The sequence below is a fragment of the Rhinatrema bivittatum genome, chromosome 5 (assembly GCF_901001135.1).
Source record: "Rhinatrema bivittatum chromosome 5, aRhiBiv1.1, whole genome shotgun sequence".
Classification (NCBI taxonomy): Eukaryota; Metazoa; Chordata; class Amphibia; order Gymnophiona; family Rhinatrematidae; genus Rhinatrema; species Rhinatrema bivittatum.
In genome coordinates, this window is record NC_042619.1 from 83,364,609 (window position 1) to 83,390,696 (window position 26,088).

Consider the following 26,088-nt stretch of genomic DNA (forward strand, 5'->3'; position numbering starts at 1 on the left):
AGGTCTCTAGCTGAGAATCTGAAGGAGGGAAGAAGGTCAGTACTGTTGGATGTGTTGGCACCAATGGATCCTTTGATGGCCTCTGTGGAAGATGCGGTGGCATGGATGTGGATTTCGGCAGCATCGAGGGGAGATGTGGGCATCTCGGTCCCGAGAGCCCCGATGGACCAGGCATCGGTTCCAGCATCAGTGGAATCGGTGCTGAGAGAGGACTGGAGTCTGTGCCTTCATCTTCTGAGGAGCCTGGAATGGGTATTAGGGCTTTCAGAGACTTTGCGGGCTGCTTTGGCATCGGTGGCCTAGGTTGTGTCGGTAGGGCACCGATGCCAAAGCAGCCCGCAAAGTCTCTGTATCCAGTCATTTGAGCAGCGGTGTAAACATCGATGGCTCCAGTGTCGGTGCCGGCATCGATGGCTGTAAGTCTCTGACAGCATAGAGGACTGCCTGGCAGATTAGACCGTCCAGTTCCTCCCTGAAAACTGTAGATATCGCAGCTACAGGGGGAGGCAGGCTAGGTGCTACTGGCACCTCTACAGGAATTTGTGGGGGCTGAGTACCCGGCACAGATATCGGTGGGGATCGCCTTGGTTTCTCGGGTGGAGAGGGGGTTGGAGGCTCCTATACCCGTATCCTCTTCGCAATCGGCTCGATAGCCATTGAGGCAGATGCAGTGTCTGTGCCGGCACCGGGAGTAGAATTGCGTTGGTGCCAGTGCTTCCCTTTGTGCTCGGTCTGGTCTTTCTCCGGCACCGAGGAAGACGATGTGGATGCCTTAGATGGAGTCTGTGACGAATGGTCACCGCTGCCCTGGTGCTCCCGGGCGAGGTTTGTCGACAAGTTTCTTCAATGTTCCTGCCGGTGACGACTGGGTGGATGTTGATGGAGTTAATTTGATCTTAAAAAGGGACTCGATCTTGTCGAGGCGAGCCCACCTCCCCTTTGGGGACATTTGTTCACCACTTGGGCAATGACTAATGTCGTGTGATGAGCCGAGGCATAGCACACAGACATCATGCGGGTCTGTAATTGACATGGTATGGGGACACTCCGGACATTTTCTAAAACCTGTTGCCATGATAGAAAATAGGGAGGCCCAAAAACGATCGATGGCCTGCGGACACGGAAAAAAGGGAAGGCATGAACCGACCAAAGACTGTGAAAATCACTCACCGAGCGACAAATACCGATGTCGCGATGGGAGACCCGTGTGAGGGAAGTTTCTGGAGAAGTAAACTTCAAGTATTCCGTGAAGAAAAACTGGGAGAAAGATTCTCAGAGCTCCTAACCGCAATGCAAACTGCAGCGCGGAAAAAAAGAGACTGAAGGGAGACCGCTGTGGCTACAGGGATTATGGCATGCTGGGCATGCTCAGTGTGCCAGTCAAAAGTTCTAGAAACTGACAGAAATGTTTTCCGTGATAGGGCTCCATCTGCTGATGTCACCCACATGTGAGGACTACCATCTTGCTTGTCCTGGGAGAATACAAGTTCATCACTGTGAAGTGGAAACAGTTTGAACAATTTCATGATTACTCCACAAACATGGCCTGCATGAGAGGGTAGCAAGAAGAAAACCACAGCTGAAAAAAAGCCATAAAATGTGCCACACAGCATTTGCAAAGAAACACTTAGGGAACCATTGCACGCATGCAGGAAGAGACCAAAGAAGAAATTTTTAGTTTTAATGCTAAGAAATATATATGACATAAAACAAACCCAACATATCCTGCTAATACCATCCCTACAGTAAAGCATGGTGGTGGCAGCATTATGTTGTGGGGATGCTTTGCAGCAGTGGGGACTGGGAGGCTTGTGAAGATCGAGGGACAGATGAATGGTGCACAGTACATGCAAATCCTGCAGGAAAACTAGTCTGCCATAGACTTGGGACTGGGAAGAAGATTTGCCTTTCAGCAGGACAATGATCCTAAGCACAAAGCAAAACCAACAATGGACTGGCTCAGCAAGAAGAAAGTGAATGTGTGAGTGGCCCAGTCATAGCCTAGACCAAAATCCAATAAAAAATCCACAGATGATCCCCAGCCAACTTGGTAGATTAGCTCAATCTCTTTCAAGAAGAATGGACAAAAACTGCACCATCCTGCTGTGCAAAGTTGATTTATTTATTTATTTATTTATTTATTGTTTTTGTTATACCGAGTTTCATGACAGGCATCACATCAACCCGGTTTACAATTAACAAAGTGTGAAAAACATAACGTAGCGTAGTAAACAATATTCTCAATAAAAACCTTGAACTTTAAATACAGGGAATCAGAAAAAGGATGTGAGAAAGTTACAATAAAACAGGGAAAAATTAACTTGGAACTGGAAGGGGGGAGAGAAAAGAACAGAGCAATATTTACATTTCAGCCGATTAATGTAAAAAATTAGCAAGATGAGTAGATAGACGCTTATCCTAAATGAATCAGGCCTGTTATTGCTGCTAAAGGGGCTTCCATTAATTATTGAGTCAAGGGGTGTGAAGACTTACGTAGTCAACACATGTAGTCTTTTTTTTTTTTTTATTCTTAATTATGTTTGGAATATTTTTGTGTAGGTCGGTGAAACAAATTTCTACTTCAGTTCATTTTGATTTTAATTTTTAGTTAGCAGAATGTGAAAAAATGTGCAAAGCTGTGAAATTTTGCAAGGCGAAGCAGGTACTAGATTATTCTTCATGTTATCCCATTTGGAACTCACCTTAAGCTGGGTTTCTGTGGGTGAGGCAGCCAGAAATGGAGGCTGTCCTACTAACATCTCAAAGAGGATCACACCAACACTCCACCAGTCACACAACTGAGTGTACCCTAAAAGAGAAGGCAAAGGATAAAGCCACAGTCACCATGCCAGCAATGAAAGATCAAACATTTGGTTCAGCAACATTTTTAAAAAAGTGAAAATTTTTGCATTTCAAGGCTTTCATCTGTCAGGATGATGACAATATACAGTCGTATGCAAAAGTTTAGGTATCCTGGTCAAATTGTATGTTTCAATGAATCTCTAAGTGAAAAGAAGCTGACACAACCTCTACATGAGACAAAATTGATCACCACAATTGTCTGAGATTTATAATTCAAAATTCCTATCTGCTGATTTTAACAGATTGAAATTAATAAAACAGTAAATATGCCATGTGCCAAAGTTTGGACACTCTTTAAAAATGATTCATTACTATTTTAAAAAAAAAGTTAATAAGCCCCAAGAAGTTGATAGATTCATTAGGCATTAGTCAGGTGAAGAAGATTTCTCGGTGGAATTAATATTCTGACCCTTCTAACCTGTCAGATTGTGAATGTTGTTCTGTCTACTTTCAACAACTAGGGGCTCCTCTAAACAGCAGCTATCTGACCATTTGACAAAGAAGATACTATAATTCACTCTTACAAAGCAGGAAAGGCTATTTAAAAAGTATCTAAACCAGCCTCTCTCAAACTTTTTACCATGGAGGAACCCTTGAAATAATTTTTGGGTCTCAGGAAACCCCTGCATAAAAATTATTATATATACAGTATGTTAGCATGCTCAGTAAGTTGTAGATATAATAATCCAATAATTGTCAATGCTCTTTTGAGTAGAGAATATTTTTCTGTGGATCGGTTTATTTTTGTCAACTTATTAGCCTATTCTTTTTGTTTAGTTGCCCCGCCATAAATTTTAAAAACTTTTGATCTCTTTTATAGGCCTATATATGCATAAAAAGTGTTATTTTTTAAACTAAAAATAAAGAATTAAATTTACTTCTTTAATGTGAAACCTGTGCTTGTTTGCTGCTGCACAAATACTTAATTCCGTGTCGAACTTAAGATAAGCACACATGGATTTCACCTTCAACAGAAATGAGACTATTTCTATCCTTACTCTTGATGCTTGTTAAAACAAGAAAAAGCTTGCTCATACATGTAAAAGTTGAAAACTGCAGCAAAAAGTTCATTGTTTTCCTGTGAATGGCAGGATGGCATGCTAAGTTTAAAAAATCATGATTTATATTTCCAATCATGATCTCTCATGGAACCCCTAACGACCTCTCGAGAAGCCCCTGGGTTCCATGGAACCATGGTTGAGAAAGGCTGCTCTAAACACTTCCAGCTAGCAATTTCAACTGTCAGAAAAATTGTTAAGAAATGGAAATTATAACATCTTTATTCCAAAACGTTTCAGGCATATCAAAGTTCTGTTTTGCAAACTTTAGACAATGGCTTTCATGATGAGGACACAGAAAAGGTTTTTCTTCTGGCAGCTCTCCCATGCAGATTACTGTTGCGTAAGCAATGCTATACTGTTGACAACTTCTCCAGTATCAGATACACTTTTCAGTAGGTCATTTGTTCTGATCAGTGGTTTCTGTTTTTCATATCTGATCAGTTTTTGGACAGTTCTATCAGATTTTTCTTGGGTCTTGCCTTGAGTTCAACAATTCCTTGTAATTTCCATTTCTTAATCTTTTTGACAGCTGAAGCTGGATGTATTTAGAGATTTTTTTATAGCCCATGTTTTGTAAAACAGAATTACAGTATCTTCATTTTTAAATGCTCAGAGAAGCTCATATTTGTTGAAAAAAGAATAATCATAACTTGAGAGATTAGAAGGGTCAGAGTATTTGTGCAACCGTGGAACTGTCTTCACCTACTTGAAGGCCTAACCAGATAATCAACTTTTTGGGCCTTAACAACAGCTTTTTAAAAAAATAGTAATGAATCAACTGAGTGTCCTACTTTTGCATATGCCATATTCACTGTTTTATTTTCTTCAATCTGATAAAATCAGCAAATAAATAGTAAATTAAATAATAAATTAAAAATTGCAGAAAGATGCTGTGTTTAACTGTAAAGCAAAAACTAGTTTCACAAACTTTCAGACAAAATATTCACAATACTGTGCATTAACTCCTTATGGCCTTACAACACAAGGGGTGATTATACAGTATTGTGTTCAACTCTGTCAGCTTCTATTCACTTAGAAATTCATTGAAAAATCAATCTGACTAGGTCTGCCTAAACTTTTTCATACAATTGTAGCTTTTAGCTGAGAATAATGTCCAGCTCAGTTTGCATATAACGAAGGATTCAAAGCAGACACAAGCCTTTCTAGCTCCATGACTGATTTATTGGCTTTCTTGACATTTTAAAAGGTCAGGAACATGAACCTCTCTACATAAACTTCTTTGACCTTGCAAAAGTCAATCAACCAAGAAGTGTTGCAGAGAATCTTTCAGAAGTATAGCTGCCCATCAAAATTTGTCACTATTCTTTGCCTGCTCCTTGACAATACACATGCACCGATTCTCAGTAAAAGATTTACCACAGGCCCTTTGAGGTTAATAAGGGAATCAAGCATGGCTATGTAATCACTCCAGCCCTATTGTTGATATTCATTATGATAATGCTACAGCTGACCAACAATAAGCTTCCAGTTGAAGTGAAGCTGACCTATCAAATAGATGGCAAGTTGTTCAACCTCAGCTAACTCTGATCCAGAACCGAGACCACCATGACTTTAGTCATCGAGCTCCAATTCACAAACAAAACTGTAGTGTGTTCACTTGAAACTGGATTTTCAGGTAATTGCTGACATTTTTTTTTAAGGTATATAAGTACATTTATTTAAAAATTTTGTATATTGCCAAATCCAAAAGTTCAAAGTGGTTTACAAAAAAAATACATGCTTAATGTATAACAAACAGAAAACAAAAACAAAGAACATAAAAATCACCACAATAAAAACTAAAAACTAACAAAGAGACATTAAGATAAAATTGTCTATTGGTATGATTAATTAATTGATCTTTGAGATATAATAGCACGTACTGCTTCAAGAATTACCATTGCACTTCAGGAGTAAATGCATGCTATCTACCTGAATTGTTCTGGTAATGTACTCCAAAATACACTCCCCGCCACAGAAAAAGCACGTTCTCTGCTATCAACGCATGCCATATTAAGTGATGGTACTGTCAGGAGCCTGGACTGAGACGAACAAGTTTCTTGATGGTACATACATTTTTAATAAAGCACTGATCTACAGGGATTCCAGGCTAACTAATAATTTATGAATAATCATCGCTTTGTACCTAATAAGCCATTGAATTGGCAGCCAATGTAACTGATGGAGAACAGGTGTAATGTGCTGTCTTTGATCCACACCAGCCAACAATCAGGTAACCGCATTCTGTACAATTTGTAATGGCTGCAATGTGATGCAGGAAGTCCTAAATATAAGGTGTTACAGTAATTGAAACCTAAGAACAGAATAGCTAGAAGTACTGTTCCAAATTGCTAATAATGGTCTTAAATGTTGGAGAAGTTTTATTAAAAAAAAAAAAAGCTATGGCTAAGGAAGGCAGAGAGTTTGTCAAGGATTTAAGTGTGACCTGAGTCAATTTCCCCTGACAGGCCATATGGTATTATAAATGTGTGTTATTAACATAAGTTTATTCATTATCTAAGCAAAATGTTTGACTTGCCAGTGTTGGTTTTGTTTAATATGTTGAAACCTTGATGAGAAGATGGGGAGGAGCACCCGTATCCCCAAATTGTGTTCTCTAGGTCCCCGTTTGGGGATCCCACTGGTGAAGGGTTAGGGGAAGGGGGACAGGGGAGGGAAAGGGAATGGTCTATAATTGACGGTTAGAAATGTTAAAAACTATAGGATTGTTGAGTAATTTGAGGAGAAACCAGTCTTTAAAAATATGCCTAGAGCATGCTGGGGGCCAAGGCTGGGTGGCTTCTAGCAGCAAAAGCATGATTGTGAGATGATTTCTCTTAACACTAATTTCTGGATAAAATATGGATGAAAAAATTTGGATTAGGATCTCCTATAAAGAGAAAAAAAGTTACAAAACACTTAGAAGGTATAGAATACAGATAGCACAGATACAAGAACTCATTTAAATCAAGAAGAAAGCAAAAAAAAAAAAAAAATCTAAAGAATGGGTAGGTGAATGCTATTACTCTCCAGTACTACATAGGAAAGGCGGTGTGGCGATATTAACAGACAAAAGGACTATAAGGCTGGCAGAGTAGCACTGGTCATAGGGAAGCTACTAGGGGAAGAAATTACCTTGGGCAATGTGTATGCTCCGAACAACTGCTCATACAATTTGTTTTATAAAACCGGTATCTGAGTATGTGGATCATAAGAAGGGCCCTTAATCTTAGCAGGTGATTTTAACTGTGTTAGTGCCCAGCTTCTGGTCTTCCTGTAGTTCCAGAGCTAAGCTAAAAAAAATGCAGAGTATTTCCTATTTGTGTAATGCCTTACAGTTACTAGATTCATGGCATATCCTACATCCAGAGGTAAAAGACTATACTCATCTCCACATCACATCAGACAATGCTGAGGATTGGATGTGCTCTTTCAGACGGTAGTTAAAGTTGAGATTGGGGATCTGGTAATTTCTGATCACTCGTGGATTTGGCTGGAATTCAGGACTGCAGAGGCTCAGAGAGGTCAGGGTGTTTGGTGGTTCCCAGGACATCTGTCAGCAGATTTGGAATTCCATATTTACTTGAAACAAAAGTGGAGGGAGTTTGAACAAATGAATGGTCAACAAAGAGAAAGCGACTATTTTGGGAAACAAGCAAAGCAGTAATGAAGCTGGAGATAACATTTTTTTATTTTTTTTTAATTTAGATTTATAGTCCGCTTTTTGCACTTTTTTCAGTGCTTCAAAGTGGATTACATTCAGGTACTGTAGGTATTTGTATCTTATGATGTAAGGAAAGCTAGGAAGTTAAATAAATCCATTCTGCATCTAGAAAGAGAAAAGTGGCTAAAGAAAAATTGATAGCTGCCCCTGCTGTTGAGAACAGGAATGAACATAGAGCATTTTTATGTTCACTTAACACATTTTTACATGAGAGTCCAGAAACAGCTGCTGAGATCACCACACAATTTTTTTAGGTTCAGAAACAAGGCAGGGAAACTTATGGTGAATCTAGTTAGAATGTGGAAAGCGAAGACTTATATTGAAAGTTTAAAAAATGACACAGGTAGGCATTGCTGGGAAGTGAAGGATGTATGTGACATTTTTAAAAATGTCTACCAATCTCTATATTCGGCTGAACCACAAGTAGAGATTTCCAAGTGGGAAAATAGCTTTTATTGAAAACTTAAACATGCCTGTACTGCAAAAGAACCAATTAGAAGAGCTGAATAAACCTATAGTAATGCAGGAAATACTTGACTGTATTACAGCAAGTACTTTAGATAAAGTGCCAGGGCCCAATGGGCTTAACGCTGATTATTATAAGTTTTTAGTGCATCAGCTGTTGCCACTGGGGATTTTTTTGAAGAAGCATTTCAAAGAGGAGAATTTCCAGAGAATTCCATGAAAGCTCATATCATGGTGTTGCCCAACCCTGGTAAAGAACCCCAGAAACCCGCTTCCTATAGGCCCATCTCTCTGGTGGATTTTGATCTTAAAGTATTTGCAAAAATTCTAGCTAACAGAACTGTCATCTAATTTCTCTCAATCATGGGTTTTGTGAAAGGAAAATCTGCAGGGAGACATATTAGCAGGCTTCTGATAGCTATGTCCTACTGCAAGACCAAGCAAATCTCCTCTTTAGTTGTGGGATTGGACCAAGTTTTAGTTGTACTTCTTTTCTGTATTTCTAGGTATGGGTTTTCTGGTAGGATTTTACAGTATCTCTCATTGTATAAAAACCACAAATCAGCTGTAATTGCTAATGACCACATATCGGAGGAATTCTTTTTACACAGAGGGGCACGAGGCAAAGGCGTCCACTGTCCACATTGTTCCATATTTTGAGTATGGATCCCTTGTTGAGAAAAATAGAAAGTCACTCAAGCATATCAGGTTTTGAGATACGAAATACTGATTTCAAAATTGCAATGTTTACTGATTATGTTTTAGTATTTTTGACAAATCCCAGGGTGTCCCTTACCAATATCATGCAATTACTGAAGGATTTTGGTAGATTTTTGGGGTAATAAATAAACTTGGATAAATAAGAGGCGATAGATGTGTTGGGAGACTTACAGAACCATTGGGAGGGCCTCTTTCCATTACATTGGGTTCATGAGGAAATGAAGTATTTGGGGATTTATATACTGCTTGATATTCATTATATATATCAAAGCAATACTGCACCCTTGCTGTCTAAAATAAAATTAAGTTACAGGCATGCAGCCTTCTTCTGTTATTAATGAATGGCAAAATATAATTATTCAAAATGATGATTTTGCCACGCTGGTTATATGTCCTCCAAATACTGCCTGTATGGTTGACTAATTCTGATTTATTAGAATTTCAGTTATTCTTCCGAAATTTATTTGGGGTTCTAAGAAACCACAAATAGCTCTTAAAATCTTAATGTTAACAAAAAAGGCTAGGGGATTAAGTTGCCCGTATTTGCAACTGTACAACTTGGCTTGTATGTTGAGCTATATAAAAGACTGGCTATATGATACCTCAGAACGTTCCCTAACACTTTTCTTAAGTGAATGGTGCATCCCATTGAGTTTATGTAATATACTTCATATCCCCAGGCATGACATGCCGGATCATGTAAAGTCTAACATAGTGGTGAGGGCAAACAGACAAGCCTGGAAATTGTTGTTTGAGATTTTAAAAATCAATAAATTGGTGTCTCCATACTTTTCCATATGAGAAAATCCCTAGTTTTTGCAGGATTATAGAACTTAAAGTCCTTTCTGCATCTCTTTAAAGTTATCAGCTGTGACATTTCATATGGGAAGATGGACTAATAAAAACATTTGAAGGCTTCAAGTCTGAATTTGACTTGGACACTAAAGAATTTTATGCATATCTCCAAGCTCGACATTATTGGCTCAGCAACTGCATCTCCCCAGATAGGAAGATAGCCCTAAGGCCCTTTGTAGATCTTTTAGAAACGGGGACAATGAAAAAAACCTCTTGTTCAAACTTTATGAAATCTTTTTTAGAATTAAGGAAAAAATTATTTTTCTACAATCGTTCAGTCAGTGTTGGACAGTTGGAATGGGGTGGCTACAGATACTATAACCCTATCAGAGCTGAATTGCTTTTCCCATATCTCTCTGACTACAGAGAATGAACTGCTGAGGGAAACTCAGTATACATTTTTGCAACGAGTATACTGAACTCAAGTATGGCTCAAAGCAAAGATATGTGCATCTGATCTCTGCTTAAAATGTGAATCACAGAGGGGCACCTACTGGCACAGCTTTTGGAGCTGTGTTCATGTGAATAATTTCTGGCAGAAACTAACAACTTATTTAAATGGTCTGCTATCACACAAGTTACCTTTGTCTGCTAGGTTGTGTCTATTTGACTTATTCTCTGATATTCAACCGGATCTTTCGGATGAACAGCAAATATTCTTACACAAAGCTTTCTTAATAGTGAAAAAAAGACGATTTTAGCCAACTAGGTGACAAAAGAGGAACCTTCTTTGGTATAATGGAAGCTCAGATTCCATAAATCTTTACTCTATGAGCATCTGATTGATAAGAATTCCTCTCGGAAACATTATGATGAATTTCTTGCGGTATGGGACAAGTATACAGGAGCGGATTGGCCTATCAGGGGATTGGGCATCCCCCGGTGGGCCGGTCGCTCTGATCACGTGGTCTGCCGAGCGCGGCCGTGACAGAGCCTCGCTCGGCAGACCAAGGGGTATCTTCTGGGCCGCTTTTGGGGAAAATCCCCGGGCCGATCTTTATCCGGAATCCACCCCTGCAAGGATATCATGGCAATGAGCACAAAAGCTCATAGTTTATTATTCCAAACAAGATGAATCAAGAGAAAATGGTAACACCTTCCCACTAGTTTGCTGAGGGGTGGATAAAAAGTCAAAATTGTCAATTCAGTTGATGAGATCTACATTTACATAGTTTAAAAGATACAGCACCCCATGTTATCATTATAAATCTATCCTTGGAGAATGACTCAACATCTTACAACAAAAGGAAATAATGATTCTTTATGTAACAATTTTCTACATCTACATCGATTACCAAGAGACTTTCATGGACAATACAACTGGGGAGGGAGGAATCTGGTTTGGTGTTTCTAAACTGTATGTTGTCAACTGCATAAGTTGTTTGTTGGAAATTTTGAAAATAAAGTTTGGAAAAAAATAAAGATAAATTGATAATCTTTATCAGAAACAGGGATATCAAATCTCTTGGTCCTTTCAATAGCAGAGCAAGGATTTAGCAGGGATGAAGACTGGTTTAACTGTGAATAATTTGATCAACTTCCATTTGATGACACATACTCAAAGCAGTCAACCTCAGTAACCCGAAGTTCTTGTGAATCCTTGTTAGATTGAAATGAAGCACATGAGACTGATGCTTAATACTCAGAAGACTAAAGGTCCTCCATCAACAAGCTCCACCTGAGCCATCCCCAGCTCTGGCAATTCAAATTCATGGTGTGACACTGGAGAATGTTGAACATTTCACATACCCCAAAAGACATCTGTCACAGAAGGCTGACATCTAAAAATAAATTTAACTGCCTTAAATATGCCTTTGGTTGCCTAAGAAAAAATGAATCAATGATCTGACATCATACCTAAGACAAAGCTTATGATTTATCTAGCAAGCATGATCCTCACCCCACTGTATGTAGCTGAGATGTGGACATTGTAGAGGGGATTCCTAAAGACACTGGAAATGTACCATCAGTGCTGACTAATGAAAATCCTCTGAATCTCATAACTTACATTTGGCAAGGAGTTATCGGTTACAGGTAGCAGGAAAAAGGTCGAGAGTGTTTAAAACTTCTAATGGAGTTCCCCAGGGATCAGCCCTGTCGGCCTCACTTTTCAATATATATATACTGCATTGATTTGTCATGAACTGGATGTAGAGTACAGCAAAATTGCTTACCTTGTAATAGGTGTTATCCCAGGACAGCAGGATGTAGTCCTCACATATGGGTGACATCAGTAAAGGAGCCCTATACGGAAAAACTTCTGTCAAAGTTTCTAGAAACATTTGACTGGCACAGTGTGCCCACTGAGCATGCTCAGCATGCCATGATATTCTCAGCCACAGGGGTCTCCCTTCAGTCTCGTTTGTAGCAATTAGCGTTAGCCAAAAATAAAATAATAAAACGTATCGGACCCAACTCCATGGGGTGGCGGGTGGGGTTTCGTGAGGACTACATCCTGCTGTCCTGGGATAACACCTATTACAAGGTAAGCAATTTTGCTTTATCCCAGGACAAGCAAGATGCTAGTCCTCACATATGAGTGATTAGCAAGCTACAGGCTGAGTCATCCTTGTGTTGGACCAACAGTGTACAACTTGTGCAACAGGCACAACAAATGGCGTACTGTTGGGAAAAATGAGGCAGCCTGAAATCACGAAAGGTTGGATGTGGAAGGAGTTGGATCATACTGGAAACAAGTTCTTTAAGACAGATTGTCCGTAGGCTGAATCTTGACATCCCTCCTTATCGAGAGAGTGGTGAGTCGCAAAGATGTGAAGGAAACTCCATGTTGCGGCCTTACATATGTCAGCTATTGGCACTGAGCGATAGTGTGCTACTGAAGTTGACATTGCTCGTACTGAGTGCACCTTTACTCGCCCTTGGAGAGGAAGGCCTGCTTTTTCATAGCAAAACTGTATGCAAGCTGCTAGCCAATTGGATAGAGTTTGCTTACCTACTGCTTTCCCAGGTTTGTTTGGATCAAAAGAAACAAAGAGCTGGTTGGATTTTCTATGGGCTGTAGTGCGATCTAAGTAGTACGCAAGTGCACGTTTACAATCTAAAGTGTGTAAAGCCCTCTCCCCTTGGTGAGAGTGCGGTTTTGGGAAGAAAGTAAGCAAGATGGTGGATTGATTCAAATGGAATTCCGTAACTACCTTAAGAAGAAATTTTGGGTATGTATGGAGTACCACTCGATCATGTAAGAATTTTGTGTAGGGTGAGTATGTGACAAGTGCTTGTAACTCACTAACCCTTCTAGCAGATGTGATAGCTATTAAGAATATAGTCTTCCAAGTGAGAAATTTAAGCTCACAGGAATCCATGGGTTCAAAAGGTAAACGCATGAGCCTTGTTAAGACCGCATTAAGGTCCCATTGTGTGACCGGTGGTCGGTGTGGAGGTTTAAGTTGAATTAAACCTCTCATAAATCTGCTAATGAGGGGTTGTACTGATATTGCTGCATCCCCAACGGTATTGTGATAAGCTGAGATTGCACTTACATGTACTCTTACAGATGAGGTCTGGAGACCAGAGTCTGAGAGATGCCATAGATATTCTAATAAAGATGATGTAGTGCAGGAAAAAGGGTAGACACTGTTTTGTGTGCACCACGTGGTAAACCTTCTCCATTTAGCACGATAAGTCTTTTGTGTGGAGGGTTTACGTGAAGCTACAAGCACTTGAGAGACATTAGTGGAAAGATTGAGAGGTTGCAGAATCAAGCTTTCAACATCCATGCTGTTAGGGAAAGGGATTGAAGGTTGGGATGACGCAACCTGCCCTGATCCCGAGTTATAAGAGTGGGTGTTGTGCCCAGGTGAATTGGGTCTCTGATCGAGAGATCGAGGAGTATTGGAAACCATACTTGTCGAGGCCAATATGGGGCTAGGAGTATCATGGACCCTTTGTCCTGTTGTAGCTTCACTAGAGTTTTGGTTATTAGCGGTATTGGGGGATATGCATAGAGAAGGCCCGATTTCCAGTGGCGAGCAAAGGCGTCCCTGGGTAAGCGGTTGTTCTGCTTGTAAAGGGAGCAGTAGTTGTCCACTTTGTAGTTCAGTTGTGATGCAAAGAGGTCTATTGTTGGTTGGCCCCAACGATGAAAAAGTTTGGTCGCAATCACTGGATCCAGAGACCACTCGTGAGGTTGGAATTGACGACTGAGGCGATCCGCCAGTACATTGTGAATTCCTGCTAGATAAGTGGCTCGTAAGAGGATTGAGTGTGCTAGGGCCCAGTCCCAAATCTGAGCTGCCTCTTGACAAAGGAGATACGAGCCTGTACCTCCCTGCTTGTTGATGTACCACATGGCTACTGTGTTGTCTGTTTGTATCAGGACAGTTGTGGGAGAGGCAGTCCTTGAACGCATTCAGCTCATAACATATAGCTCGAAGTTCTAGGAAGTTTATCCGAAATGTAGCTTCGAGTTTTGTCCAAGTATCTTGGGTCTATAAATGGCCAACGTGTGCTCCCCAGCCTAAGGTGGATGCATCTGTAGTTAACGTCACTTGCGTAATTGGTTGTTGGAAAGGTAGACCTTTGAGCAAGTTGTGCATGGTTGTCCACCATAGGAGCGAGGTTCGTAGTTGCTGAGTTACTTGAATTGGATAAGAACATGGTTGAATGGCTTGTATCCATTGTCTTGAGTTTCCATTGAGTGAGCCTCATAGCTAATCTGGCCATAGGAGTGATGTGAACTGTGGAGGCCATGTGACCCAAGAGAGTGAGACATTGATGAGCTGTTATTTGTGTGCATGCGCGGAGAGAGCCTACTAACAAGGCTAGTGTCTGTACACGGTCTTTTGGAAGGAAAGCTTTTGCTGTTATGGTATTTAATTCTGCTCCGATGAATTGTAACAGGTGAGATAGTGTGAAGTGGAATTTCTGGTAGTTGATGAGGAATCCCAAGGAATGGAGTAGGGTTATTGTAAGCTTGAGAGAGTTGAGAGCTCCTTGCCTTGTTTGGCTTCTGATGAGCCAATCGTCCAGGTAGGAAACACGTGCACGCTATCCTTGTGCAAGTAGGCAGCTGCCACTGCCAGACACTTTGTGAACACTCGAGGTGCTGAGGCAAGACCGAATGGAAGCACCCTGTACTGGAAAAGTTGAGTTCCTACTAGGAATCGTAGATATTTGCGATGAGGAGGGAATATTGGAATGTGAGCGTAAGCATCTTGAAGAGCCAGAGAACAGAACCAATCTCCCTTTTGAAGTAGAGGTAACATGGTGCCCAGAGAAACCATCCTGAATTTTTCTTTTCTCAGAAATTTGTTGAGATTTCGGAGGTCGAGGATGGGACATATTTCCTCATTCCAAAGAAAACAGGAGGCCTAACAGGAGTTAAATCCTCTGCCCTGCTGAGGCCGGGGAACTGGTTCCATGGCCCTGGCTCTCAGAAGGGTGGGTAATTCTGTTTGTAAAAGTGTGGATTGGTTGCTTACTGTCCAAGATGAGGTGGGTGGAGTGTCGTTTGGTACAGTGAGAAAGTCCAAGTGGTACCCCTGAGATGTGATGGAAAGTACCCATTGGTCTGTGGTGATGGATGACCAATTGTGATGAAAGAATGTGATCCGACCACCTACCGGCAATTCAGGTATCGGGTTGGGAGATAGGCTGTTGTTCCTTGGTATCTGTTCAAAATCCCGAAGTGGACCCTGTCTGTGGAGGGGGTTGTGTTCTGGCTACTCTTGGTTGTCTAGGCTGTGACCTTTGAGATGGCCTAGATGAGCGTCCACGGGCAGGAGGTGGATAGTAATGCCTCAGCCTATAATATGGGCGCTTGGACTCTTTCCTTGGGAGTCGTCTTGGTGTTTGAGACTCCTGAGGCACAGACGACAGTTGTTTTAGAGTTTCTGAATGCTCTTTCAAGAGGGAAACTGCTTCCTTTACCTTATCCCCAAACAGGTTGTCCCCTACACAAGGGAGATCAACTAGTTTGTTCTGCATCTCAGGCCTTAAGTCAGATGCCTTGAGCCAGGCCCATCTTCGAGCACTGATACCGGTGGCTGACATTCTGGATGCAGTTTCGAAAGAGTCGTATGCTGCATGAACCTCATGTTTACCTGCCTCCAGGCCTTTGTGAATTATGGATGAGAAGGATTCTTGAAGTTGCTAAGGGAGAGCTTCAGAGAGTTCTTGTATCTGTTTCCATAAATTATGTTGGTATTGGGTCATATTATGATGGTCTCAGTGATGGCATCGATGATGCTTTCTTGTTTCACACTTATCGCCTCTCCTAACATGTAAAGTCTATTACAGCCTCTCTCTCCCACCATCCCACTCCCCCAATCTTCCCCGTCATACTAAGTTATTTCCACCAATGTTAATTTTTTAAGCTATTTTTAAATAATATCCTAAGTTGTTTTATCTATTAATTACACTTTGTTATGCATATTTAATTAACTTAAGCCTTGTTTGCCTCCTCCACATTATTGAGTTGCTCATTGTAATAGTTTTACTTTTTACTATTTTGTTTTATGTATAATGCTTTGGCGTATAGTTTATTAACTTTTACTATCTTGTTCTATGTATAACGCTAAGGCGTATGTTAATATGTTCTCTGTACACCGACGTGATATCTTGATAAGCGGCGGTATATAAAAACCAATAAATAAATAAAATAAATAAATAAAATATACAATTGGTAAGCCGCAATCCGGGAAACCAACATAGAACCTTGAAACATTTTTCTGCCCATGTTGTCTAGGAATCTATTATCTTTGCCTGGTGGGGTTGAAGAGTGAGTTTTTACCCTTTTCGACTTCTTTTGTGCTGACTCAACCACCACTGAGTGGTGAGGTAGTTGAGTCTTGCGGAAACCAGGGATGTGCTGGACCAAATATGTTGCATCAGTCCTTTTGTTCACTGGAGGTATGGAACAGGGATGCTCCCATAACCTGTGCAATAGTTCAACAAGAACTTCGTGGACTGGAATAGCTAAAACCTCCTCAGGCGGGTCCATGAATTGCAGCACTTCCAGGGTCTTTTGCCTGGCATCTTCCTCAGTTTGTAATTGAAAAGATATGGTATCGGCCATATCCTTGACAAAACTTGAGAATGATAGGTCCTCCGGGAGAGATTTTCTCCTTTCTTCTGGAGAAGATGGTTCAGAAAGGATTTCCTCTGAGGAGGTATCTGTGTCTGTATCTTGCCATGTATCTGGTGTATGAGACAGAAGAGGTGTAGAAGGGATAAACCCCTTTGGCCTCTATGGTTGTTCCATCGGTTTCGATGGAAATAATGGTGACATTGGTGGGTGGGAGCGTGGAATCCCCGATGGACCCGGGATTGGGTCTGGAATCGGTAGTTCTTGTACAATATCTTCTCCAGTCGGAGGTGGAATCGATGTCTCTTTAGGTTTTATCGGAATGGCACTGATAAGAGTGTCTAGTTTTGTCCAAATTGGTGCAAAAAAAGGCAAGTCAGGCACTGGCATCGATGGCGACGGTGTCGTCGGTAATGGTCTCAGTGATATCAGTAGAATTATCGGAACTGGTACCGATGGAATCGGTGATGGCGATTGTACTGACGATGGCGCTGGCCTCGATGGTTGAGTCAGTGCTGGTATCGTATCGAGGAGCCCATCCCGTACTGCCTGGTGGATATATCCGTCCAGTTCCGCCCGCATAGCTGGTGAAACCAGAGCAGCTATGGGGGGAGGCAGTGTGGCGATTCCGGTACCTCTGTAGAGCCCTGAGAAGGTATGGTTCCCAGCACCGGTGTCAGTGGGGATCACCTCAGTGTCGATGTCCTCTCTCCGAGGTTTCTTAGATGGAGGTGCAGGATCCTTCGATGGACCGCCGGATATCGGGTCGGTCTCAGGTTCGTGAGGCCTCCGATGTTGATGCCGATGCTTTTGTTTGCCCTCAGAGGTCTTTTCGATGACCGACATCGATTGTATCGAGGTCCTAGATGGGGTTGGCGACGGCCTATGCCCCGCTTCATCTGGTCTTCGCTTCTTGAGGACGTTTATGGATCGCTCCAGCCGGAGACGACTGCATAGACGTCTATGTCGATGGCATTAGTTGTAAATGGAACAGGTGTTCCATTTTCTCCATCCGGAGTCTTCTGCCTTTCGGTGTCATCTTGGCACACTTTGTACACGTTAAGACATCGTGTTTTTCACAGAGACAAAGGACACATTCTAAGTGTGGGTTCGTAATGGACATAGTATGGCAGCAAATTGGGCATTTTTTTAAAACCCGAGGCCATAGTGAAGTCGGACAGCCGTCGAAGACTTGCGGGTTAAGTAGACGGTACGGAACCGTCCAAACAGAGAGAAAAACTTACCGGATGGTAAAAAAACGGGAGACCTCTGTGGTTTTGAAGTTTTTCCTATTGTTTTATAAACTTTTTTATCTGGTGAAAATTACCTCACAGGACTCCAAATAACCGCGAGGCTAACAGCTTCACGGAAAAAAGAAGACTGAAGGGAGACCCCTATGGCTGAGAATATCATGGCATGCTGAGCATGCTCAGTGGGCACACTGTGCCAGTCAAAAGTTTCTAGAAACTTTGACAGAAGTTTTTCTGTATAGGGCTCCATTACTGATGTCACCCATATATGAGGACTAGCATCCTGCTTGTCCTGGGATAACATATATATGCGAATGACATCCAATTCTATGTTCTGATAAATGGGTCCTATTCAAAAGCTCTAAGTAAGGTATCGCATTGTCTGTCCCATTTACAATCTTGGTTGACTAAGAGCAGATTGGTCATTAATATGGCCAAAACTAAGATCCTTTATTTATCAAGGTTCCCATTGGACAATATGCCCAAGCATTTGCTAATTAACAGTACGAAAATCATGATTTTGCAGGAAGTACGTAATTTGGGCATTATTCTAGATTCTAAGCTATCATTCCGTCCACAAATAAAGCAAGCTGTGAGATCTTCTTACTTTAAATTACAAATGCTCTGATATTTACATCCTTATCTAAACGAGAATGACTTAAAAACTGTTATACATTCTTTAGTAATGTCCAAAGTTGATTATCGCAATGCATTATATATCGGCTTGCCTTTAAATACAATGCGCGCACTCCAATATGTTCAGAATTCAGCGGTGCGAACTGTGGCTGGCATCTCAATCGATCAACATGTGACACCTTACTTAAAAAAGTATTATTGGTTTTCTGCTTCTGGAGAATCAAATTTAAAGTGGCAATTTTAGCCTTTAAGTATATTAAAGGTAGCCCAAGTAGTTTTAATTCAGTACTGAAATTGTATCAATCCACAAAGGCATTGAGATCTAGCTTGCAAATTTATTTATTTGTTTGTTTTTATTTATTTATTTAAAGAGTCTTCTATACCGATGTTAGTCGAAACATCACCTCGGTTTACATGGAACAAAAGCAACGGAAATTACAAGTAACAGGGGAAGGGTAGGGGGTACAAAAAACCAATAGGAGAGCAGAGAAGCATAGGAACAATTAACAAGTGAACTATAATGTCATAAGAACAAGTTCATAGTCAAATTCAGGTCATGATCCATCACAATTCAATATTCATCAAGGGTGTTGGGGAAAGGGTTGTTTGAATAGCCAGGTTTTGAGCTGGGCTCTGAATTTGGTGATGCAAGGTTCAAGTCTGAGGTGGGTTGAGAGTGAGTTCCAGTGCATAGGTCCAGCAAAGGAGAGCACCCGATCCCTTGTAGCTGTGAGGTGTGCTTTCTTTAGAGATGGCACATGGAGGGACCCTTTGTTAGTGGTCCTTGTTGGTCGACTCGGGCAGGCAAATTGGAGGGGATCTACCAGCCAGTTGGAGTGATGGGAATATAAGGCTTTATGGATAATGGTCAGGGATTTAAAGAGGATGCGGGAGGGAATAGGGAGCCAGTGTAGGTCCTTCAGTATAGGGGAAATATGGTCGTATTTATGAGCGTTGGAGAGGGTTCTGGCTACAGTGTTCTGTAGCATTTGGAGGGGCTTTAAGGAGGAGTAGGTTAGGCCAAGAAAGAGGGCGTTACAGTAATCCATCTTGGATGCCACTGTAGCCTGGACAACAGTGCGGAAGTCACTAGCGTGAAGGAGAGGTTTCAGGTTTTTTAAGACTAAGTTTGAAGAAACCCTCTTTGAGTATGGCATTGATATGTTTTTGAAAGTTCAGTTGTTGGTTGATTAGGACCCCCAGGTTCCTTGCGCAGGGCTGTGCATGAGGAATCTTGATAGCAGAGTCAATTGTGAGTGTGGGATTGGTAGGGGGGTGATGGGATATGAGGAGGAGTTCAGTTTTGGCAGTGTTTAGAGCAAGGTGGAGGTTGGTAAGTAAGGAGTTGATGGCAGCGAGATGGTTTCCCCAGGATTCAAGGGTGTCAGAGAGGGAGCCTTGAATGGGTATGATGATTTGCACATCAGCGTAGAGAAAGAATTTGAGGCCAAGTTCTGATAAGAGTTTGCACAAAGGGGTGAGGTAAATGTTAAAGAGGGTAGAAGAGAGGGAGGAGCCTTGGGGGACTCCTTGGGCGAGGGTGTAGTGGGAGGACTCAGCATTGCCTATTTTCACTGTGAATTTCCTATTGTCGAGGTAGGATGAGAACCACTTAAGGGCTGTGCCGGAAAGGCCAATGTCGGTTAGGCGGGCAAGGAGGTGGGTGTGATTTATGGTGTCAAAAGCTGCTGAAATGTCCAGTAGAGCAAGAAAGTAGCTGTGACCTTGATCCATTCCCCTGAGTAAGTAGTCTGTCAAGGAAAGTAAGAGGGTCTCAGTGTTGAGGTGTTTACGGAAGCCAAATTGAGAAGGATGGAGAAGGTTGTGAGTTTCAAGGAATTCTGTAAGTTGCGAGTTGACGACCTTCTCCATGATTTTTAAGATGAAAGGGAGATTGGAGATAGGGCAAAAGTTGGCAGGGTCCTTGGGGTCAAGTGCGGGTTTTTTGAGCAGAGGTTTGACCACAGCATGCTTTGAGTGGGTCAGGGACAATGCCTGAAGAGAGGAAGCAATTGATAACATCTGCAATGGGTTTGGAAATGATGTCAGGTATGGTGAGGAGGGCTTTGGTGGGGATAGTATCTGATGGATGAGTCGCAGGTTTCATCTTTTTGAGGATAGATGTGATTTCAGTGGATGAAACGAGTTCAAGGTCGTTAAAGGAGGACAAGGGTTAAAGGAGGACAAGGTACATCAAATAGCATCAAATGGTACATCTTTCAAAGTAATTCGATTGGATGAAACTGGGCTTTTAAAGTTCAGAAAAATGATAAAAGCTTTCTTTCAGCAGGCATTTGGAATATAGTAATAGCTGAATGCAGAATGTGAAGCAATAGCACCATAGTTACTACTTTATTTGAGAGGAACCAGGTGACGAGTGGTAGCATAAGGTCTAAATTAGTTTAGATCGTTGTATTTTGAATTTTTGTGTAAATGTATGTATAGTTTGTAATGGTTAGATATATATATATATGTTGTTTTTTTTTGTGGATGTTTTAACTGGAAACTGCCTAGAAATGTCAACAGGCAGTTAATACATTTTTTAGATAAATAAATCTTAGTCCCAGATGAAACTGCTTCTCCATATCTGTCATGAAATGGGGAACCAGCTGGATGGGGGATTTCCTCCGCAGGAACAGGGCCAGACTTTAGGGCAAGGCTGAACAGGACATTCTGCCTGAATAGCCACCTCTCCTTCAGGTTGAGCCCTTGGGTTCTGGTGACCAGCAGAGATTGTAACTGGAGACAAGCTGGATCTAAAAGCAGGGACGGTACTGGAGGCATCGGCTGGTATTGAAGGCAGGCAAGGGCTGGAACAGGAGGCAAAGCCTGGACTGGAGACACCACTGGAACAGGAGACAAGGCCGGGGACTGGAGACCAGGACTGAAGACAGACATAGAAGGCCCACTGGGAACTGGGGCCACAGGGAAGACTAGACAGGACGAGACAAGGACTGGACAGGATGGACTAGACAAGACAAGGAAATATAGAAGGCCCAAAGGCCGAGGCAGGGCAAGAAAGTACTAGAAGGCCAAAGGCAGAGTTAAGTAATACAAAAAGATTCAAAGCTACAGGGTAGGGTGAGGAGGCCAGAAAGGCCACAAAAGGCAGAAGGCCCCAGGGTGGCCACAGGACAAGGTAGAAGTCCAAGACGGCCACAAGGCAGGAAAGCAAGGCAAGGTGCAAAGTGCCAAAGTGACAATGAAGAGAGACAGAGTACTGGGAGAGGCAGGGCTAAACAGGGCTGGAACTACTGCATCATGGGAGTATCAAGAAGTTGGCTTGCACAGCAGAGAGGGCGGCTCTGTGAGGACTTCTGCTGGCAGGGAGGCTGCGTAGCAGCCAGGATCGTGACACTACCAATCACTAAGGTAGTATAAGTGTCATTGCAACTTCAGAAATTTGAAGCCATGGGTATCAGCTTAAATCTCCCATCACTACTGCCGTTTCCTCAGTCAACTGACAGACTGATTAGCATTTGACTCCAGAATAGCAACCACTTATCACGGCACGAGTGTGAGAGAGGGAGAAAGAGAGAAAACTTTCCTCTTCCTTTCACCATGGCTTGAAGATAGGGAAGACAAAACAAAAAAAGACCTAGCTTTAGACCCAAATTAAGCAAAACTAAAGAGCTTGAAATTCAACAAGCAGCAAAAAATTAACCCATCTCCCTAGAAGTACGAGACCTAGGGATCCTCATAGATTGCAAACTCTCAATGAAATCTTGCTTTAAAAAAATCATAGGCGATGGTTATTTTAAATTAAATATCCTCAAAAGATTAAAACCCCTCCTATTCCCAAAAGATTTTAGAACTGTTTTACAGGCACTTGTCGTGTCAAAATTAGACTACTGTAACTCACTATTTTTAAGCCTACCCACAAATATTACAAGACCATTGCAATGTTTGCAAAATTCAGCAGCTAGACTATTGACAGGAACTAGAAGATCCGAACATATCACTCCAATATTGAAAGAACTTCACTGGCTACCGGTCAAATACAGAGCCCAGCATCAACTCTATTCCGCAGGAATTACGATTAGAAGCAGATATCAAATTATTTAAAAAGGGCACTAAAACTTGGCTTTTTAAACAAGCCTTCCAAGAACTGTTAACAGAATAAGTTCAAACTGATGATTTTATACCAGGGTAATGTATATATTTTTTATTTTATTATCTCTACACCTACTATACTGTCTCTAATTGATTAAATTTTTAGATTATTTAGCCTACTATTTTAATTTACTATTTTATTTATGTACATTATGAAACTTTGTAGCTACTTCCTTCTTTTGGAAATGCAAATATTTTTAAATGAATATTTGCTAACTACTGTAAACTGATTTGATATGCTTGCATGAAAATTCAGTATATAAAAATTATTAAATAAAATAAATAAATAAAATCAGCCTCTCAGAGCTGTCCAAGTATGCTACAGCCATATTGGATTCCCAACCCCCTTATCATTCAGCTTTTTATTATTTAGTTAGCAGGATCTTCTTGTTTTCTTGTTTGAATGACTATTTTAGTTTTTAAGGCTCACATATTTGAATATTTAATTTACAACTGGTGTAAGTGATGTATGAATATTATATTTGTTTAATTCATTCATCTTTATATAACGACTTTCCAGGAAAAATTAATTTTAACATACCACTGGGGCAATAGTGAAACTGACCTAGAAGCACATCATATACCAATGATATAATATATTTGGTGAAATTATAAGATAAGATGCTGAATGTGAATTGTTAATTTCACAATTTGTTGTTGCATTTGAGATATGTATGTATATAAAGATTATTGTAATCTTTTCAGCTTGATGACAAGTTGCATATGGATGTCATTTTTCAGCTATGGGAACCAGAAGGAGCAGAGAAATACTAGGAGGTATTTCATTTTGATATATTGCTAATATATGCTGCCCTGAAGAAAATTCTTTGTTAGAAGTGAATTATAGGCACTTGGGTATAATTCAAGAATAAATTGCAGGGGGGTAATTTTAAAAAAGTTTTTCATGTTTAAAACTGGGTTACAAACATGTAAATATACTTTAAGCTCGTAAATCGGCTTTTAAAAATTGCTATAATCGCATGTTACATACGTGCATAACGCCTTTGAAAATTATCTCCTTTGTATATATTTATATATTTTGAGTGCCTGGAATTGTTTCATTCTTCCTGAGGTAGAGCTGATTTGCGAGGTTTTATCAGCCTTGAATCTGAAACACTCAAAAGAATTCTACGATAAAGCAACTTCAAAATGACTATCTACTTGGGCATCTATTCTATTTCTGTACAGATCCAGCCAGAAGCATCACATAATCACAGATTAATGGCATTATCACAAACTAGCCCATCACCAGAATTAAATGCATTCAAAATAATTTATTCATTTATAAGCAAAGAGTAAAGTACAGCGCATACCTTTGCGAAGGAGGACTTCTGGAGCAATATAGTTGGGAGTCCCAACTAATGAATGGGCCAAACATCTCTGATGCTGCCTTTTAGCTCTTTGCTCCAGCGTCTTCAGCCTATCTCCACATCTACAGTTAGACACGTCATCCCACAGATCACTGGGCTCCATGCTGTCCTGCCTGATATGGCTCCCTAAGACAGATAATAGAAGAATCTTTTATGCACTGCAAACAAATGTTGTATAAACAAAATACATTCAAAAGTAACTTGGTAACATATCTGTGGTACATGAAAGCATGACCACATTTTCAATCACTTCCCTTTCATCAGAAAGGCCCAAGCCTTCATCTATATGGATTCCAATCTGTAATCTTAAATTCAAAACTCAGAAAAACTACATCATGCAGACAAAAGTCCAAAAGAACACAGTATTGATTTGGTGTTACAAGTTTTACACAGCTGAGTTTTTACCGTTTTTAAAAACCTGCTAATCAGGTAATATAACCACATAATTATACATTGTTATCTTAGGTTCAGCTGAAAACCTGGCCAAACTAGCTAGGTTTTTGGCTGACAATTAAATTTGCCAAAATTATCTAGTTAAACCTTTGAAAATCCACCCTTAAGCTTATACGGCACTAGTAAATTTTTCAACCAGTCAGATAGCTAGATTGATAAATTTCAATATTTTTAGCATTTTGCATGAATGGGTATATATAGTTTGTTAATTGATGCTTGTTTTGTGATATGATCTAACAGTATGAAAATGCTGTTTTATAGCTTATGAGAAATTCAAGTTTCTTTCATTTTCCAGATCAAGCCATTTTACATGACTTGTATCAGGACTTTCAGGAACAACAGATGAACTCTCCAGGTAAACTAATTCCCAGTCCACAGTTACATAAAAAATATACCTTATAGAAATTTGTACACAAAAAAAATGTACCTTTCTGGTAGTATTTTGAATTATGAGTCCATCTAAACCCAGTACAAAGACCAAAATCAGTAAGTTTGATGTGCCCATCAAGATCTATCAAAATGTTGTCAGGCTTAATATCTCGATGGATAAATCCCATTTTGTGCACACTTTCAATGGCCATTGTAAGCTCTGCAATGTAAAATCTGGCGAGGTGCTCTGGAAAGACATCCATTCGCATGAGCAGACTCATCATGTCTCCTCCTGGGATGTAGTCCATCACGAAATATAAGTTATCCTTATCTTGGAAAGAGTAATAGAGCTTCACCACCCATTCATTGTCTGCCTCGGCCAATATATCTCGTTCTGCCTTTACATGAGCCACTTGGTTACGGTTCAGAACATCTTTCTTTCTCAAAATTTTCATAGCATACAAAGCATTGGTGTCCTCCTTACAAGACAGGCAAACCTCACCAAAAGCCCCAATGCCCAGAGTTTTGATTCTAACAAACATGGATTTATCCATTTTGGCCCTTTTCAGTCTGTTGTAGTTGGACTCTTTTTGGTAAAGAATTTTCCTCATCTGTTCCTGTTCAGATTCACAGAGGCCTGCCTTTGTTAGACAAAAGAAAAAAAAAAAATTTAGTTATGACTTTAGTACACAGAAAAGCACTATGCAACAACTCTATGTCGACATATGCAGCTGGTATCAACTAAATTTACAGACAGAAATAATAGCTGCTCCTGGCTCTCTGCCCAATGCACCATATTCCAGCTGAAGTGCTGAAAAGAATCCTACTACTGGTGCACCAGAAAATTAAAAAAAAAAAAAAAAAAGCAAACACACTTTTTGAAATAATAACCAATGAGATATTCACATTCCACAGACTAAGTATCAAGTTAAAGAAATGGAAAGCCAAACAATTCTTTAAATATTTTTACTATTGAGAAATACTGTCATAATTCCCCAACAGCTCTCATATATTCATGGCCAAGTTTACTTAGTTTCGATCACATTAAAGGACAGTTTTATAATCATTTGCCCAAGGAAATCAAATCTTCATTTTCATTTCTGTTTGGTTCTCTCAATGTAAAGTGTAAATAAAGATGTTTAACTTCTTTATAAATATATCTTTA

At 40.6% G+C, this 26,088-nt stretch overlaps 1 protein-coding gene and 1 long non-coding RNA gene across 2 annotated transcripts in view; one reads left to right on the forward strand and one right to left on the reverse strand.

Moving 5' to 3' along the window:
- The window catches only part of LOC115092054, a 93,224-nt gene that overhangs the window by 55,024 nt on the left and 12,112 nt on the right, over positions 1–26,088 (forward strand). Inside the window, exons 3-4 of the long non-coding RNA XR_003856894.1 lie at positions 23,437–23,508; positions 24,850–24,909. This is a non-coding gene — a long non-coding RNA (uncharacterized LOC115092054). The remainder of the gene's footprint in view (positions 1–23,436; positions 23,509–24,849; positions 24,910–26,088) is intronic.
- LATS2 (large tumor suppressor kinase 2) overlaps positions 1–26,088 on the reverse strand; it is a 151,191-nt gene that overhangs the window by 9,176 nt on the left and 115,927 nt on the right. Inside the window, exons 5-7 of the mRNA XM_029602527.1 lie at positions 24,982–25,564; positions 24,045–24,227; positions 2,703–2,809 (exon numbers count right to left, since the gene is read on the reverse strand). Coding sequence (XP_029458387.1) covers positions 2,703–2,809; positions 24,045–24,227; positions 24,982–25,564 — 873 coding nt within the window. The remainder of the gene's footprint in view (positions 1–2,702; positions 2,810–24,044; positions 24,228–24,981; positions 25,565–26,088) is intronic.